At 36.2% G+C, this 17,055-nt stretch overlaps 1 protein-coding gene across 2 annotated transcripts in view; it reads right to left on the reverse strand.

Moving 5' to 3' along the window:
* Positions 1-43: 43 nt before the first annotated feature.
* The window catches only part of EPRS (glutamyl-prolyl-tRNA synthetase), a 64,642-nt gene continuing 47,630 nt past the window's right edge, over positions 44-17,055 (reverse strand). For both annotated transcript variants that reach the window (XM_012726921.1, XM_012726920.1), the window contains 11 exons: positions 16,508-16,717; positions 16,091-16,163; positions 14,454-14,533; positions 14,144-14,245; positions 12,811-12,966; positions 12,160-12,357; positions 10,222-10,395; positions 6,827-6,987; positions 4,773-4,851; positions 508-572; positions 44-407 (listed from right to left, as the gene is read on the reverse strand). In XM_012726921.1, the coding sequence (XP_012582375.1) occupies positions 257-407; positions 508-572; positions 4,773-4,851; positions 6,827-6,987; positions 10,222-10,395; positions 12,160-12,357; positions 12,811-12,966; positions 14,144-14,245; positions 14,454-14,533; positions 16,091-16,163; positions 16,508-16,717 (1,449 nt within the window). In that variant the 3' untranslated portion in view covers positions 44-256. The remainder of the gene's footprint in view (positions 408-507; positions 573-4,772; positions 4,852-6,826; positions 6,988-10,221; positions 10,396-12,159; positions 12,358-12,810; positions 12,967-14,143; positions 14,246-14,453; positions 14,534-16,090; positions 16,164-16,507; positions 16,718-17,055) is intronic.

Consider the following 17,055-nt stretch of genomic DNA (forward strand, 5'->3'; position numbering starts at 1 on the left):
CACTAATGCAGGTATTTTGGTGACAAATGAATATACAAAACAGTATTGATTCATGATTTATTACCAGGGTTGTTGACAGAAAACTCCTTTTCCCCACAGTTAATTTAAGCATAAGAACAGGTGTTTGTCTCATGTGACTTCCTTTTACAACTATTATTTAAAAAAAAAAAAATCATAAAATTGTATTTGGGAAGATATTAGTTCATCAATTTTTTAAAAAAGTTATTCGGGATGGCGATGTGGTCTCAATTCTCCTTCAGTAGCTACGACCAAACAAGGTGTAGTACTTGGCTGTGTTCTTGCCACAGACACACCTGGCTCCAGGCTGCAGCTCATGAAGTGGTTTGAAGGGGATACAAAGGCTTTTTGCTCCCATGGATGGAGCACCAGGCTCAAGATCTTGATCCCTGAAATTAAAATCAAACAAGAATTCCAGTCAGTTATGCTGTGTATTTCTCCCCTTCTTCATGGCAAGGCGGATGCGTTTTGTCTGTTAGTCACACTCACCTGGCAGTAGTCTTTTTGATCCAGTCTTCACAGTCAATCTCCCCACAGAATGGAATCTGCACGATCTGAAAAAAAGAAAATGTTTAGTATTTATCACTCCCATCTGAAAAGGGAAAATCTGAATCCCCCACTGAACTTAACAAGCAAAATGTATAGGTCACCCAGCCCTTTTCAGACCTTTGCAAAGCTGCTAGGAACTTTGCAAGAGAAAGGAAAAGAATGCTTTTCTACTACTCAAAAGCACACACCACAAAACAGCAGAAGATAACAAGGACACCTTGGCAGTACTAGAAAATATTCAAATAACTATCACATGGTGCCTGAAGAGAAGGAACAAAGGGGAACAAATTTGAGTGTCCTCCCTCACTGCATCCAGAGCTGTGCTGCTCTTTCCAGCAAAACAGCTAATTAGACATAGGCCAAATAGAAAGCTGATTTTTAAAGGGTTGTTAACAGTAACTACATCAGAAGACCTCACTTTATGTCACACTGTTTTGAACATGTTTACAGGTAAGTGAATCATTTCCAAAGTCCAAGGGTCTTGGAAAATCAAAAGTAATTTGCCAAATAAAGTCTCCATTTTTCTTTCACAGAACACACAGTTATTGGGCTGCATCAAGAGACCTGAGATTGGATCCCAATTTGAAGTTTGCTACCTGTTTGAAAGTCTGAGTTTTCTTTTGTTAAATGTGAATTTTGTACCAGACAAGAATTAAATTTCTCCCAAGTATGAATCCTAAGTTTTTCACAGCATTTCTATTTCAAAATAAGGTTTATCTGCAATAACATGGAATAGTCTGGTAAAAAAAAATTCCCGGAGATCAAGGATAGTGATGGGAGGCCAAGGGGGTGGGTAACTCTCTTGCGTTAGAAATGCTAGTGTAGAAGCAGCTTGTGAATTGCCCAGCTTCCTCACCAACCTCTAATCAACTATTCCCAGGCACACATGCCCTGTTCAAAGATTCCCTCCCATAAACCCTCAGGAAGTCAGGAATTGCACTCAGGAACTGTTTGGTTAGGCCTGTTTCAAAAGCTTCTCTAAGAAGTAAAGTGAAAGTAGAGATTAGAAAATTACACAAAACTGAGCAATTCCTCAGGTGAATGATATTGCGAGGTGAGGAAGGTTAGTTACCTTCATCTCTTATGTTCACAGCAAGACACACTGACCTAACTCCCCAGAGCAATAGGCTGACTTAAAAGATAGTAAAAATATCTGGGCAAGTTCTGGAAGGTGGCAGTGGGTAGACGAAGGAAAGGAGGTAGTAATGGTAAAAATACAGAAAGTGTTTGAAACAAAAAGCAAATCTACAGCAATAGGAGCTGAAATAACAGCTGCTGACCTCCACTAAAACTTGATAAATCATTAGCTTCTTACAAACATGAAGAAAAATGTACACTCACGAAAATATTTAAAAGTCATTACAAGACAAAATGGGCAAAAGCTTTAATCACTGTCTCAATGATAAAAAACAAAAATTACAAAGAATACCTTTGGGTAATAAATTCAAATATGGTTTTAGCAAATGCTACTCTTATTAACTCCCATAAGTTACAGCTAGATGTTTTATAAATGATAAACTTCAAGTAAATAGTCTTATTTTCTTTTTCTCTGAGGTAAAACAATTAGCCCTTGAAAAGGAATGTATTCTTTAAATTTTAAAACTGTGATATAAGCAGGGGAACAAAATGAAATAAAGTTGTTAGTAATATGTTTGTAGAAATAATTATCATTTTATTAAAAAATGAAAATATTTTTTGGTTGAAAGTAAAGTTTAGATAAGACCTGAAATTTCTGATTTTCTAACACATGTGATTCATTAATATTGATAGGATAATGTGCATTTCTGGATGTTTGTGGAAAGGATTTAGTTTTTTATTTTTCACTAGTCTATATTTACATTTTAAAAACACAATTTAGGCAATATGTAATATCTTAAGTTCTTTAACAGAAATATGAGTGATGGTTAAAATCAGTGATCTATAAAAGATTAATAATAGATTAATAAAATTGATCTATAAAAGATTAATGTCAACAGTAAAAAAAACCATTTAAAATATGTATTATATTAAAATAATCATTTTTTAATTTAATAATAATCAGCCCCTTGGGGACCTCCCTGGTGGCGTAGGGGTTAAGTCTCAGTGCTATCACTCACTACAGTCTGAGTTCAATTCCTGGTAAGGTGACCCACATGGTGCAGCTGACCTCTCCAGTCTCTCCCATCACTTCCCTTATCAGTGTATTTCAGTAAATCCGCCTGTTCTGCTCCCTACTGTCTCTGCTAAATCCTCGCATCCCCAACACATCTGGCCTACAGTCAGTTCTGTGCAATCAATCAATAAGTCTTTTTTTTTTTTTTAAGGAGGTTCATCCCCTCAGAAAAATTTGCTAAAATCAAAGTTAATAAATTAGATACAATTTTCCTCATTTACATCAACAGGGAAGAGCAGAAAATCAAACTTTCACCTACATTCAAGTTCCAAAGAGCCCTTCCTGCTGGCTTCCCCCTCCCAGCAAATACAACTTTATTTACAATCACCTCAAAGGTTACTTGTTGGCGAGGCAACACATTCAAGCTGACAGACATGAGGTGTGTTGGGGGATGGAAATGAATGCTGAATACAAGAAATATAATCTATTTTGGTCTCTATTTGCTCTTTGAACATAAAACTAAAATCCTATGTTACTCCAGAACAGAGGTTGAAATCTCTCCAGTAGCTTATCTAATTTCAAATAAAAGATATGATTCCACTAAGCCCAAGTGAGATTAATTTCTCTGAAAAAGCAATGGATAACTGACAGCTACTTTATTGATTTATTAACTCTTACGCAATCAATGGCTTTAGTAGACGTACTGTAGAAGTGACTACCATATTTCTATAATAAAGGAAGCTCCTAAACTCAATATTTAATGGAACAAAAATAAAATAATCATAAATAAGAGTTAAAAAAAAATACTGTACCAGGAGGTCATGTTCCCTCTAGCCTTCTGTCACAAGTACAGTTTGAGTCTGGTGACAGGTTATGGAAACCAGAAAGGTGGAAAAATGCAAAAGTAATAAACCAAGACTAGAAGGCTAAGTCCTGAAGAATATAGGTCTCAAGGGACACTGAGATTATGTACTGTGCACCAATTAATAAACTGAGAGTCAGAGAGACAAGCACCTTCTTAGCTCAGGCAACAAAAAAATATTGTTATGACCACTAACAATAAAACTTTGCTTTATATATGAAAAAAATAAACAAAACAGTGGAAAGTTCATTAAACCAGTGCATTCAATCAGTTCTGCTTCTGTATAACTCAGGGTAACTCAGTCAGCTTCTATGCTACTCTCTTCTCATTTCTAACATGGGGGCACAGGACTGGTTGTAAAACAAATCTATAAAACAAAAATACTAGTAACTATTCACTATTATTCATAATTCTAGCAATTAATAAGTTTGCCAACTGGGGCCTCTTCTTTATGAAAATCCATTTTCAGATAGGAGTTATCTATCTGTTGTATATACACATCACAAAACTGAATAAAATCTTTGCCATTGACTCTTTAATCAAAACTGTGTAGTCTCAAGGACCCAGTGGTAACCACTCTTGAAATTCAGCCTCAGATGTGTACAATACTTTTCCCTAATTAGTCAAAAATTCAATTAGCCAAGATATGATACAGGATCAGAGAATGGAAAGAAATGGACTTGAAACCTCAATTCAGGACTCTGCATCTTACATTTCTAAAGCTACATACAACATGCTACCTTTAAGAATTTGTATCAAGCTGAAAAAAAAAATTAACTTTCAAAATGACACATTAGGGATCATGCAGAAAAATGCTGGTTAGCCACCATATCAAACATGAGAAGAAACTTTTAAATAATCAACAGATGGCGTTATCTAAAAATGCGATGCTATGGAAAACAGCAAAATAATGGAAACACAGAATCCTTTTGTATGATTGGCCTTGAAAAGGGAATTAGTATCAGGCATAAATTCAGCGACTTTTCAAATACATTTTCTGAAAACAAAATTTTTAAAAGATTTATTTATTTATGCATACAGAACTGGGGTACAGGCCAGAGAAGCAGGAGTGGTGAGAGGATTTACCAGAAACAGAACGGGGAGCAGCGGACAGATCAGGAGAGGTTTGACGTGCCACGTGGGTCAGTCACCTCCCTGGCTGGGAAGAGAACTCATGCTTTAGCTTCATAGTACTCCTCTGGGCCACCAGGGAGGGTCCTGAAATATTTTTGTATTCAAAAATTTTCTTACCTTTCCAGAATCTAGTGCCTTCTGAAACTCTTCCATTGTATTCGCCACAACCATATGAGCCTTAAGGTCTTCAGAAGCCCTATTGAAAGATCATTAGTAAAGAATATTTTTTCCTAATATGACAAAATTAAAAAAAACCTAGGGTAGTCATAGTTTAATAAAAGAACAATAACCTGGAAGGAAGGACTAATTTGAATCTTGGTCACTGGCAGTAAATCTGAGTTAACTCAGCACTGCTTTATTGTGAACATGAAATGAATGGGCGCTTGCCATGTACCCACTAACTTTTCATCACTGCCTTTCAATTTTGACTGGCCAACATTCTACTCCTGGCTGTGCCACTTACTATCTAGTTTGGGTTATTTTTTAAGACCCTCATGTCTTGAATTTTCCCTCCTATGATACTGGAAGATTGGACATTCCCTCCTACAATACTGGACCATCACATAGGATCATTGTGAGAACCAAACACAAAGGCAGGATCATGTTTTGAAAAGAAAAAAACAATACATTATCTGTACACATTATGTACTCTGTAATTAATTCTTTCACAGGCTACAATATTCTCCTCCTATTCAAAGTCACACATTATTTAGGACTACTTCTGGGTGGCCACTACTTTTCTGAATCTCAGGTGTGAGACATATGAACTCTGCCATCCTTTGCTAACTGTTCACCACACCACATCTATTCTCTTTTCTTCTGTTACCCATTGGGTAGTCTCTTGGACAAAACTCAGTACCAGCCAGTGTAATTGAACCTTTAAAAACAACCATGAAAACAGCATTATCTTAATTTTGTTTTCTTTTTCCTTAACAATACTGTCTAGAAAAAGAACCTATATTTAGTAAACAGTGTAATATAGAAGGTAAAAAAAAAGTAAAATTTAATGGTAAGACAAGTTCACATTAAGTGATAAATTACAATCTGAATTGACATATACAGATTGGTCTTAACTATAGACACTCATTTACCCGCTCATAAAAAGTAGAAGGAAACACAAAATCTTTTATTAACTGTATCAGGCAAGTGAGCTAAAGGCATTTTTATTTTTTCTTTCTATTTTTTACTATTTCATTCTTTTTCTACAATGACCATGTCTGCCTAAATATAAAAATAATTCAGAATTAATGCTAAAGGTAAATAAAGTTATAGGTTCTTTAGTAAGTTCCTCATATCTGAAAAGGAATGGAGAACTTGGATGAGAGCAAGGAGGCAGCTTAATAATTTGTCCTATAAAGTTATAACCTCTAATAAATTCACCTGGCAAATATTTACTGAGCATCTATCACATATAATCTAATTTTTCTATTACACAGAAGATAAGAGCTTAAAAAAGTAGAAGCAGCCTTTACAAGAGGGCCAATTCAAGCAAAAATAAAGCAGATGCTTTAAAGGTATCTTTTTCTTTTTTCATAACGAAAATAAAATTACTGATTAATTTTCATGGTGAAAAAACACACCTTTGTGCAATTGACATTAACAAATTTACTGAATAAAAATGTCAGCCAAAAAAAACTACCCTTTAGTCACCAAAAAGCAGTGATTTTCAAAAGAGATGTATATCTCAAAGAGAGCAAACTTTAACAATACAGATAACCAGAGCCTATCTCAAAACTAGTGATCAGAATCTCAAGTGAGGCTCAGGTAAGTTGCTACTGCCACAGCTTCCAGGTGACTGAAGAGATTCCCTGGGGGAAAAAAAAACTGTTCCGCTGAGTGCATTATTTGAAAGGCAGAAATAGCTTTCCTCTCTGACAATATTATTGCTGTGTGTTCTAGAGGAGCTTCAAATGCATTTCTGTTGGGTAACCTCTCAAGAGATATGTGTACTATCACTCTCCCATTTCAGGGAAAGCAAATGAAATGATTTGCCTAAAAACAAAGAAGCAACCACCAAAATCGAGCTAAATGAGCTCACTACCTCCAATGCAAGGATTATTAAGGCTTCAGACAGAAGTCCTTCAGAGACAAATGAATAACACACATGTTCTTTGGTCAAAGACTGAGTAAGATTTACAGATGAGAGACACAGGCTATACTAAAGTGCTCACCTTGTGAAAAGGCTAATGTGGATGTCTTCCAAAAGAGCTTGAAGTTTAGTCTCAGCCTCATGTTCAGCAACTGTCAACTTCTCCCCAGTATCTCGTCTGACAGCTACAAACTGACAGGTCTTCATATCACGTGGCCCAACTTCAAGTCTAATCGGAACGCCCTAAAAAGCCAGCAGGGCATTAAAAACAATATATGCATGTTTTCAAGTGAACATATGCATTTACCCTGAGGCTGTATCATTATAAATCATAAAAAAGAAGAAAGCAAAGATATAAGCAAATGGAAAAAAAAAAAAAAAAGACGGGTAATATTCCTAAGATACTATAGAAAACTAGTCTACTAAGACAGCATAAACCTAAGAGAAAACCTACTATCCATCAGGTCCCTATCCAGATCAGCGTCCCAATTCCTCTCACAAAGCAGGATATGAAGGAAACTAAAAAGTTATGCAGAAGCTAAGCACAGGAACACTGGCTCCTGCAAGGAGTAGGAAGCAGGCTGTCTAAGCCTGCGCTGGAGGGTCTCCAGGGGAGGACAGCCAGTTCTCAGGGGACAGAGCCCAAGAAGTTAAGGGTACAGCAAGGTGGGAGTGGTGGCAATAACTGAGAGAGACTGGGTGCACAAGAGGGGGATGATCAGATAACTAAATACATTAAACATAACTGGAGCTGGCTTTTAGTCAGTGAGGGGGATTACAGATTGAATGAGAGAACACTAAAACAGTTCCTGTGGCTTTGATTAAGTGGAGGGAATTAACGTGATCTCAGTTATCAAGTCCATATCAAAACAGATATGAAGTGTTAAGTGTGTATGTGCGCATACACACTTTCACAGCTCCATCTACTGATAAGATTTGGAAGCTGTGACAGATACAAAGCCATGAGCACAACCAGCAGTAAATATGACTCTCCATTACAATACATTGTAGAATTATGGTTAATTCCAGAGCAGAGGCAGAGAAAGCACAAGATAAACCTGGCAACATCTGATGCCAAAAAGCAAGAAGTGCTGGAGATCAGCTTTAAGGGATCCTGCAGGTCATACTGAGAGTTAAACAATAACAGGAATAGATTATAACCCATGAATAATGTCAGAAATGCTGGGTTCATAAAAATATTAACAACAACCCAAAACTCTGAGAACAGTGTTATTTCAAGATCATCAAAGACTAAAAAACTTGCAGTCTAGACTAAGAGAACTCTATGCAACTTCTGAACTCGATCCTTCCGCTACAAAGGATATGAGAGGACTTCATACCAAAGCTGATGGTTCTAGAATTAGACAATGGCAGGTGTAAATGTCATCATCCTGACTTTGCTGGCTATACTGTGATTAGATGGTAGAACATGTTTGGAGGGTGAAGTGATACCAGACCAACATTTTATTTTCAAAAGGGAAAGTTAATTTTTTTTTACTATATTTGTCTTCATGTAAATCTGTAAAACTTCAAAAGGGAAAAATTAATGTTATTTTACTATAATTGTTTTCATGTAAATCTGCATGATTAAAAAAAAAATTACAATCCAGGTAGAAGAAACAGCAAAAACTCAGTGGTAGAAAACCAGAAAGACTGCTTGCAAAGAAGAAAAAAGGAATATGAAAGGGGATAATGATGAAAAATAAAAGTTGGAAAGATAATCTGAGCTCATTTATGAGGTGGAATATAATTTGTTGGTGGCCTTTTCTAAGTAGTTATGAAATGACTCATAAAGAACTCTGGTATTTCTCTCCAACAGTGACACAAAATTACCATCTTATTCAAAACACATAAAAAAAGTACTTAGTTTACTCCTTATTTTCTTAACACAGGATGAGACTTGCTGACTTCTGTTCTGGCAACTAACCATCACGTACTTCATTTATTAATCCAAATGAGTCTCTTGATACATATTTGTGTCTCTCTTTCTCACATACATACTGAATCACTATCAGATGACTACATATCTAGATCTCCCCAAAATGTTCATTCCTCATGAATTCTTAGACTAAATGAAATGAAAATGGCATATATAAGTACCATCAGTATTTTTCACCAGCGTGTAAAGTCTCTGGGGGCTTTTTAACTTTTAGGCATCAATCACATTTAGATTTTTGGTGCTTCGTTGCTGTTTTTTTTTTTTTATGTTAATGGTGCTTCATTTTCTTTTGAGGGATGTTGACAAAGATGTTCCTTGTCAGACCACCTCCCTTTCCCCTCATGGGAAAGTTCACCAAAGTGCTAAAAAAAACAACAAAGCCAGGTCAGCAGTAGGAGGAAGGGGAGATGAAAGTGGGAGAGGAGAAGGGACACAGAACGGCATGGACAACTTCTTTATTCTTAAGTTCAGCTAGCAGCAATGAAGAAGTTTCTCCTTTAGTATTTGGTACTTTAGGCACATGCAGCTGCTAACTCCGAGTAAGCAAAAGAAAGACTGCAAACTAAAGAGAAATTACGCAGAGAAAAATTCATTTTTAATGTCTGCATTAAAGGTCAGCGAACATGAAAAGGGAAAGTGTATTATATACACACACAGATAAAAATATATAAATTATATATTTAAATACAAATATCTTTATATATATAAAAGGATATATACAGATAGGTAGATCTAAATAGAAAGAAAGGTGCATCAATACAAGCAATACTCTCCAGTACAGAAAATACAGCTAAGGGACCATTTAAAATAAAGGGATAAATATCAGCAACTATGGAACATATGTTAGTAACAAGGTCAATCCCTATATTGCTGAGCTTTCATACTTGGAAGTTTACAGCTATAATCTCTCTATACTTTCTCATTCATTTCCTATAATGTGAATTTATAATTCTTGACTTCTAATTGTTAGATCTAATAAAAGCCTCTGTTTCAGCCTAAGAAAGAAGGTTCAATCCCAAAGTTTGAAAAACAGAAGGTAAGAAAAACAGATCATCCCATACTAATATGCAATAAAGACATACAATATAAAAATCAGCAACTGGCTTGAAACAGTGTATTGTGAAAAAACATGAATTCTCCCACAAGCACTAATGCTTCACTGCTGAGCTGTAACAATGGCAGCTGGTGATGTCCACCTACCATTATGCTTAGATAATTTATTAAATTAATTCCTAGTTTAATTATTTTTGTAGAATTGTATTAGGTTTATTAATCATGAAAAATGTCTTTAAGATCATTGTGATTCCAACATAATAAAAAATAAGCTTCCACAAATAATTTAGCAAACATATAAACTGTGGGAATCACTGTTAGTAAGTTTTGGCCCATGTGTTCAACTCTTTACTTAATCTAAGTAAAGATGAGCTCACAACTACCAAAATAGAGAAAAGCAATAAAAAATTTACATTTTACAAATGCATATGTAGATCTAAATCTAAATTGGGAATGTGGCAATAAAAGAACAACTGAAGAATTACCTTGAGCTCCCAGTGATTGAACTTCCAACCTGGTGAATAATTGTCTCGCAAATCGACTCTAACACGAACATTAACACTGAGTAACCGCCTTCGATACTCATTGCATTTTGCTATCAGAGCTTCCTTGTCTTCTTCTGCAAGTGCATTTGTAATGCCGCAAGGAATAACCACCACCTAGTACCCCACACAAATCCACAAATTTATACAAAGAAACATCATACAGAAGTAACAGTACTGTCACCATAGAACACTCAAGATACAGAATCAACTAGTGACCAAAAATCTTAACACAAATCACATCAGGTTAATTTTAATCTACACAGATGTCTACCAATTTGCTACATATTGCTTGTCCATGCTAACTGAACTTTCCCTGGACCTAATACATTTAAGCTTTTATAAATGCTAAATCATTTCAAAAAAACAATTTCTAGAACAAGTTTTATATAAATGAGGTACAACTGAAACAGCAAAACTTAATATTTCATTAAAATTTCTAAAAAGTTTTCTATAAAATGGTTTTAAAAATTAAAACTAAAAGAAAACAAGAGAGATACTAGGTAAGGGGGAGCAGTATGTCTCCAAGCCAGCCTTGTCAGAAAAGCTGACTAGTTCAGAGAAAACTGGAGAATATTGACATCAAGTATCCTCATGTGGGACAGAAACCTAGAAGTTCAGATTTTGAGGGAAACGGTGGCTGAAAGGGTAAAAAATATTTTGATTCTGGGCACTACAACATGTGTACAGTGAAAATGAATAAATAACTTCCTACTGTGGTCCCCTGAATCTTCTGATTCTTACTATTTCTCCTTGACAGGTTACTTCTTTGCTCTTTAGATTCTGACAGTTTTGCAGAAAGATGTGCACTGCTGTTGTGTAGAGTAATATACTTGAAAATTATGTAGATTCCTAATTCCTAGAGCAGGGCTGGTTCCCATAGGTAGCAAGGAAATTTTACAATTTTAATGTTTGTTAAAGTTTAATGTTTCTTTAACTCACTTTAACTACATTTTTGTATGTTTAATTCTTTTTAAGTATAACTTGCATTGATTTCTTCTCTATTCTCCTTTTGAATTTGAAAATCAGAAGTTTAAGACCACTGCTGGAAGAAAGGTTTCAAATTTCAAAATATAAATAGAGAGGCTCAAGAGATTTATACCTCTGCTTAAGTTTGAATGACCTTAAACTTGTCTCAGCTTTAGTAGTACTTTCATGAGGGTGATACTGCCCATTATGGTGTAGTATATGGTGCTTAGCAGCTGCTTGTGACATTGAATTTCGATCAGGTATGTGGCTGAAGATGTGAGTGAATCTGCATGTGCATCGCCTTGTATCACTTGTGGGCCATTTTTGTAGACAAAGTGATTTTGCACAACTGTTCACAAACATCTGTTAATTTCATACATTAAAACATAGGATAATGTGTCAACCAGAAGCACAAGATCCCTACACAAAACTCTGATGTCATTAGAGATTTGGTATAAGAAGAATAATTTACCATTGTCGGTTTTGGAAAAACAGATAACTCTGCTGTGTCTGCCACACAGGCCTGTCATTTGTTACCAAGATCAACAACTTTTAGTGGCCTTGTGCAAATAGGATGTAACATGCTGCTTAGGTTCGTTGTCTTTTGTCTAATGCAGAACACTGCGTTCTGACTTTCATAAAAACTGCAATTCACCAAATCTATAAAACTTTTTTAATGGAAAATTGTTTACTTCCAAAGTCAATGTAGGGGACACTAGAATAAAAGATGTCAATATTCAGCCACACAAAAACAAAATAAAAAACCACAACTACAGTTTAGATTGTATTCTATCTTGTTTCTACCTAAGTGCAATCTCCCTGATAGCCAGAAAATCAGCCTTTCAAATTTCCTTTAGTAAATGACTATTGTAAACGTGACATATAAAAAGGAATGATAGATATTGTCCTTACTTGAACACAGGCGACACGAGGTGGCAACACTAAACCCATGTTGTCCCCATGAACCATGGTCATAACACCAATAGTTCGAGTGGTCAAGCCCCAGGAGTTCTGATAGGCAAATTGCTTCTCTCCTGGTGCTTTTGGGTCTTCAAATATGATTTCAAACATTTTGGAAAAGTTCTGTCCTAAATGATGTGATGTGGCCCCCTGGGGGAAAAAAAGTGAACTTTAATAATTTATTACACTGTTGAAAATGACTACTAGATCACATGCTTTAAAATGACACTAGACCCATTTTATATCTCCTTTTCTTATTAAATAAGATTCTGGTGCATAAACAACAAAGATTAGTCAAAACTACTATAGAAGAACACTGCTTGGAGCAGACCCTGTCACACAAGTAAGTTTAACTATAAAGACAGAGAAGGAATCTACATTTTCATAATTAAGGATGTAAGTCACCAGTTAACTGATGCTGGAGATTCAGGGGAGTCAAACAGATCTGCTTAAGATTACAATATGGTCTAGAAAGCATCTAGCATAACAAGTATAATATTATCACTTAAGCTCCTACTTCTCTAATGAAAGAAGAAATCTGCTGGCTCTGTCCACAGGCTAGGCATCCAATCAGTCCCCCAGGAGCCCATGTAGCTCTGATACCTGGATAGCTCTGCCACTAGCAGATATAAATGCTTCCAATGTCGTGGTGTAGTCTCCTCCTGCAAATTTCTCCTTCTCAGTCTTTCTTCCTTTTACAACGGGAATTGCCAGGAGATCTTCATATACTTGAGCATATAAGTCAAGTATTTGCAAAACCTGTAACAACATTTTAAATAAAAACGTTCATGTTTATGAATTATAGACTAATGAAACTACTATTTAAACGAATTGCGCTGGGAAAACATTAAACTAGAAAAACCTTATTTTATGGAATGGTTAAAGTACCTAGAATGAACTTATTAATAAGACATAAAGCAAAGAGTGTGAAAGAAACTGAAATTTTTTTTTGTTACTCAGAACTATACATAAATTTACACTATAAAAGAAAATAAATGCTTATGAAAGATACATAGTAATTGGGTGAAAACCTCCTAAGGAATAATTAGTTCACTTGTGGGATGATAATTTCTTCTATATACTAAAGCCATCTATACACTAAACATAAAAGTATTGTCATCTAAAAAATCTCAGTAACTACTTTCTTTATAATCTATGTACATTTAAATTAATTTGCTTTCAATAGAAAATATATCTGTTTTAAGAAAGACAATTTATGCATACAAGAACTGGGGTATAGGTCAGAGGTGCAGGGGGTGAGGGGATTCACCAGAAATGGGATGGAGAGGAGAACAGGCAGTTTTACTAAAATATACTGCAGTGGGCCCTCCCTGGTGGCGCAGCGGGTTAAAGCATAGCACTGAGAATCTGAGGCCACTTCCACATGAGTTCGATTCCCGCCTGCCGCCTGCCCCGGAGGAGACCACATGGCGAGCCAGACCTCTCCTGACCCGCCCGCTGCTCCCCTCAGCAGTGTACTTCGTCCATCTGCCTGTTCTGCTCCCCACTCTGTCTCTGGTGAAGCCTCTCACCGCCCCTGAGCCTCTGGCCTGTACCCCAGTTCTGTATGAATAAATAAATAAATCTTTATAAAAAAAAAAAATACTGCAGAGAGGGGTAGCTGGAGAGAAAGCAAAGATCTACTGCACCATGTGGGTTAACAGCCTGGCTGGGGATCAAACTTGTGCTGCAGTGGCTGGTGACAGCTTGACAACACTGAGAATTCAGCCCCAGCACCACCAGGGAGGCCCCAATAATATGTAAGTTTTAAGTAACAACATTTACCAAGAAATTACTTTTGAATGGTATTTTGACATCAGATCAAATTTTAACATATTTATTGACTATTTACTATGTAAATATAGAACATTAATTTACTTGCAACTGGGGGTGAGGAAGAAGTTGAACCTCGACAAAGAAATATGACTTTTTATACCTCTTCTGCTGCTTCTTCATATGTTGCAAATGCACTGTGCCCTTCCTGCCAGAGGAATTCTCGAGTACGTAGGAAAGGCTGAGGATGCTTGAATTCCCAACGCTGGAAGAGGCAGGAATACAATTTGGTCACAGAGTGCTTTTCAGTTTTTATTATCAACTTTACTTGTTAACTGTGATCCAAAGTACTTACATAATACTTCCAACAATACCAACCCTCATTATATAAAAATAAGGGGACACAAAAATGTGCTTTAGGAAACTAATGAACATGAAAAATAACAACAGAACAGAGGAAGGGCAGGACCTACCACCACGTTGCACCACTGATTGAGCCTGATGGGTAGGTCTCTGTGTGACTGCACCCATTTTGCATATGAGGGATACATTACTGAAAAGACACCGGGGAAACACAGGCAGAAATTAGTCATCATAGGTTGTATTTCTCCTTAAAGGCTGGCAAGACTTAAGCTAGCACCATAACTAATAGGAATTAAATGCTGTGTTTAGATAAAGATGCTTTTGATGCTTCTAATGATTATGTGATTTGGTATGAGATTTTGTAAAGCAGATTACTCAAGGGAAAGAAATCTACCTAAACTTTACCATACTGTAAATTCTACATGAGAATTACACTTAAGATTTCATTTAATACCAAAATCTCAATACTAAATATGTGGAAGTCAAGCTTAGAAGTTAAATGAAATGAATCCAGCAGTTACAAGTCAGAGCCACCTGACACATCTACTCATTTTGTCACAAGTGCTTGTTTATGTGTCTTACCACAGCCTACACACAATTATCTGTAATTAGTGAAAGAAAGCAAAACTTTGTACGTAGGGGGGAAAAAGCTGCTATCATAATTTCAGTCATAAGTCATTATAATACCATCTAAGAGAACCACTAAGGGGTATTAGATGGGAAAAAAAAAAAGTATTAAATGAAGAATCAACAATCCTTAACTCTAAATATGGAGGACAAACTCAAAGGCTCAAGATTTCCATGTGACACAGCCATTTTTTTTTTTTTTTAATAAAAATCAGTTAATCTTTCAGAGATTTCAGCTGCAAAATGCAGGTAATAGCAGCCTCTACCTTTCTTACTATGTTTGTTTTTTTTTTTTTAAGATTTATTTATTTGTGCATACAGAACTGGGGTACAGGCCAGAGGCTCAGAGGCGGTGAGAGGCATCACCAGAGACAGAGTGGGGAGCAGAACAGGCAGATCCACGAAGTACACTGCTGAGGGGAGCAGCGGGCGGCTCAGGAGAGGTCTGCCACGCCATGTGGCCACCTCCGGGGCAAGTAGAAATCGAACTCATGCGGAAGCGGCTTTAGATTCTCAGTGCTGTGCTTTAACCCGCTGCACCACCAGGGAGGGCTCTACTATGTGGTTTTGAGAACAGTACAAGATGATGTTCAAGACATCACTTTGTAACCTATTAAAACCCTACATGAAAGTGAATGTGCCATTGAAATGACTAATAGAATTTATAAGTAAATATGGCATTAAACATTAATGCTGGTAGGGCCCTCCCTGGTGGTGCAATAGGTTAAAGCACAGCACTATGAAGCTACCCAAAGCCACTGCAGCACAAGTTCAATGCCCAGCCAGGTCGGTGACCAACATGACATGGCCTATACCCCAGTTCTTGTAGTAGTACTGGTAATTTTATAATGAATTACAAGAATAAAATCTCTTGGACAGTTCTGAAAAATCATCATAAGTAAAAGATTAAAGTACTTAAAAAAACAAAACTTTATCCTAGCGACAGAACTTTGAGATTAACATTCTATATAAATTAAGACTGCATTCATCTTTACCAACACTCATTAAATTTTATGTTATCAATGAGGATTACAACTAACACAAAATAAATGCTGAGACTCAGGCCCAAGAGCTGTGTCCAAAACTTCAATGAACTCTGTGTGCTCAATCCCGTCCTTACCTGTTTCACTAGTAGGACGAATGGCAATTGGTTCTGCCAATTCTGTTTTCCCAGATCTTGTAACCCAAGCAACCTATGAATATAAAATCATTTCTTGTACATTTTTTTTTAAAGCATTTTAGGAAAGTGGCACAGTGTAGGCAAAATTTCTCTATTTCAATGTTGCTCTGTTAATTAAAGCAATTAAAATAACTGCTGCTGTTTACTGTGAGAAAAGTCACTTACTTTCTCTAATAAAAGTAGAGCTGATAATTTAATGTAATAGAGTCTTAACTTGCGCCAAAGTCAGAAATATAATTTAAGTAGTTTTACACTTCTCTAAATTAATTGGTAAAACTTTTTTACATTACTAATCAAGTGTGAACTGGAAAAATTCTTTAGTCATGAGAGCAAACTGCAAATATAAACACAGCTTACCTCAGGGGCAAAGTCAGCAATGTGAGTCTTCTCTGTCTCTAATGCACCTTGAGATACAAACATGGGGAAATAGCAGTTTTCAACACCAAGCTTCTTGATCTCAGCATCAAAAAAGTCCTTGATGGATTCCCAAATGGAAAATGCCCAGGGCCGAAGAATATAGCAGCCACTTACATCATAATATTCTATCATTTCTGACTTTGTGATGACCTTTTTGAAGAGAAAAATATCAGCTTTAAAGCCTAAGTTGAACAGAAATCATCACTCACATGTCAAGAATATAAGCAAGCTTCAAAGTAGAGGTTCCCACTCTTGATACATTCCTTAAAGTGCACAATAAAACAAGAGGGCTCTAAACCCTTAAGACCTGAATTCCATATTCCTTCCATTTAATAATTTAATGACTAATTCCTTTGGACACTGATTCCTTTACCTCATTGAGAGAGAGAGAGAAGTCAAAATAATGATTGTCCTGCATTGCTGGTGGGAATGCAAACTAGTACAACCACTATGGAAAACTGTTTGGAGGTTCCTCAAACTGCTAAACA

Source organism: Condylura cristata, unplaced genomic scaffold (assembly GCF_000260355.1).
Source record: "Condylura cristata isolate star-nosed mole 26May11 unplaced genomic scaffold, ConCri1.0 scaffold00018, whole genome shotgun sequence".
Classification (NCBI taxonomy): domain Eukaryota; kingdom Metazoa; phylum Chordata; class Mammalia; order Eulipotyphla; family Talpidae; genus Condylura; species Condylura cristata.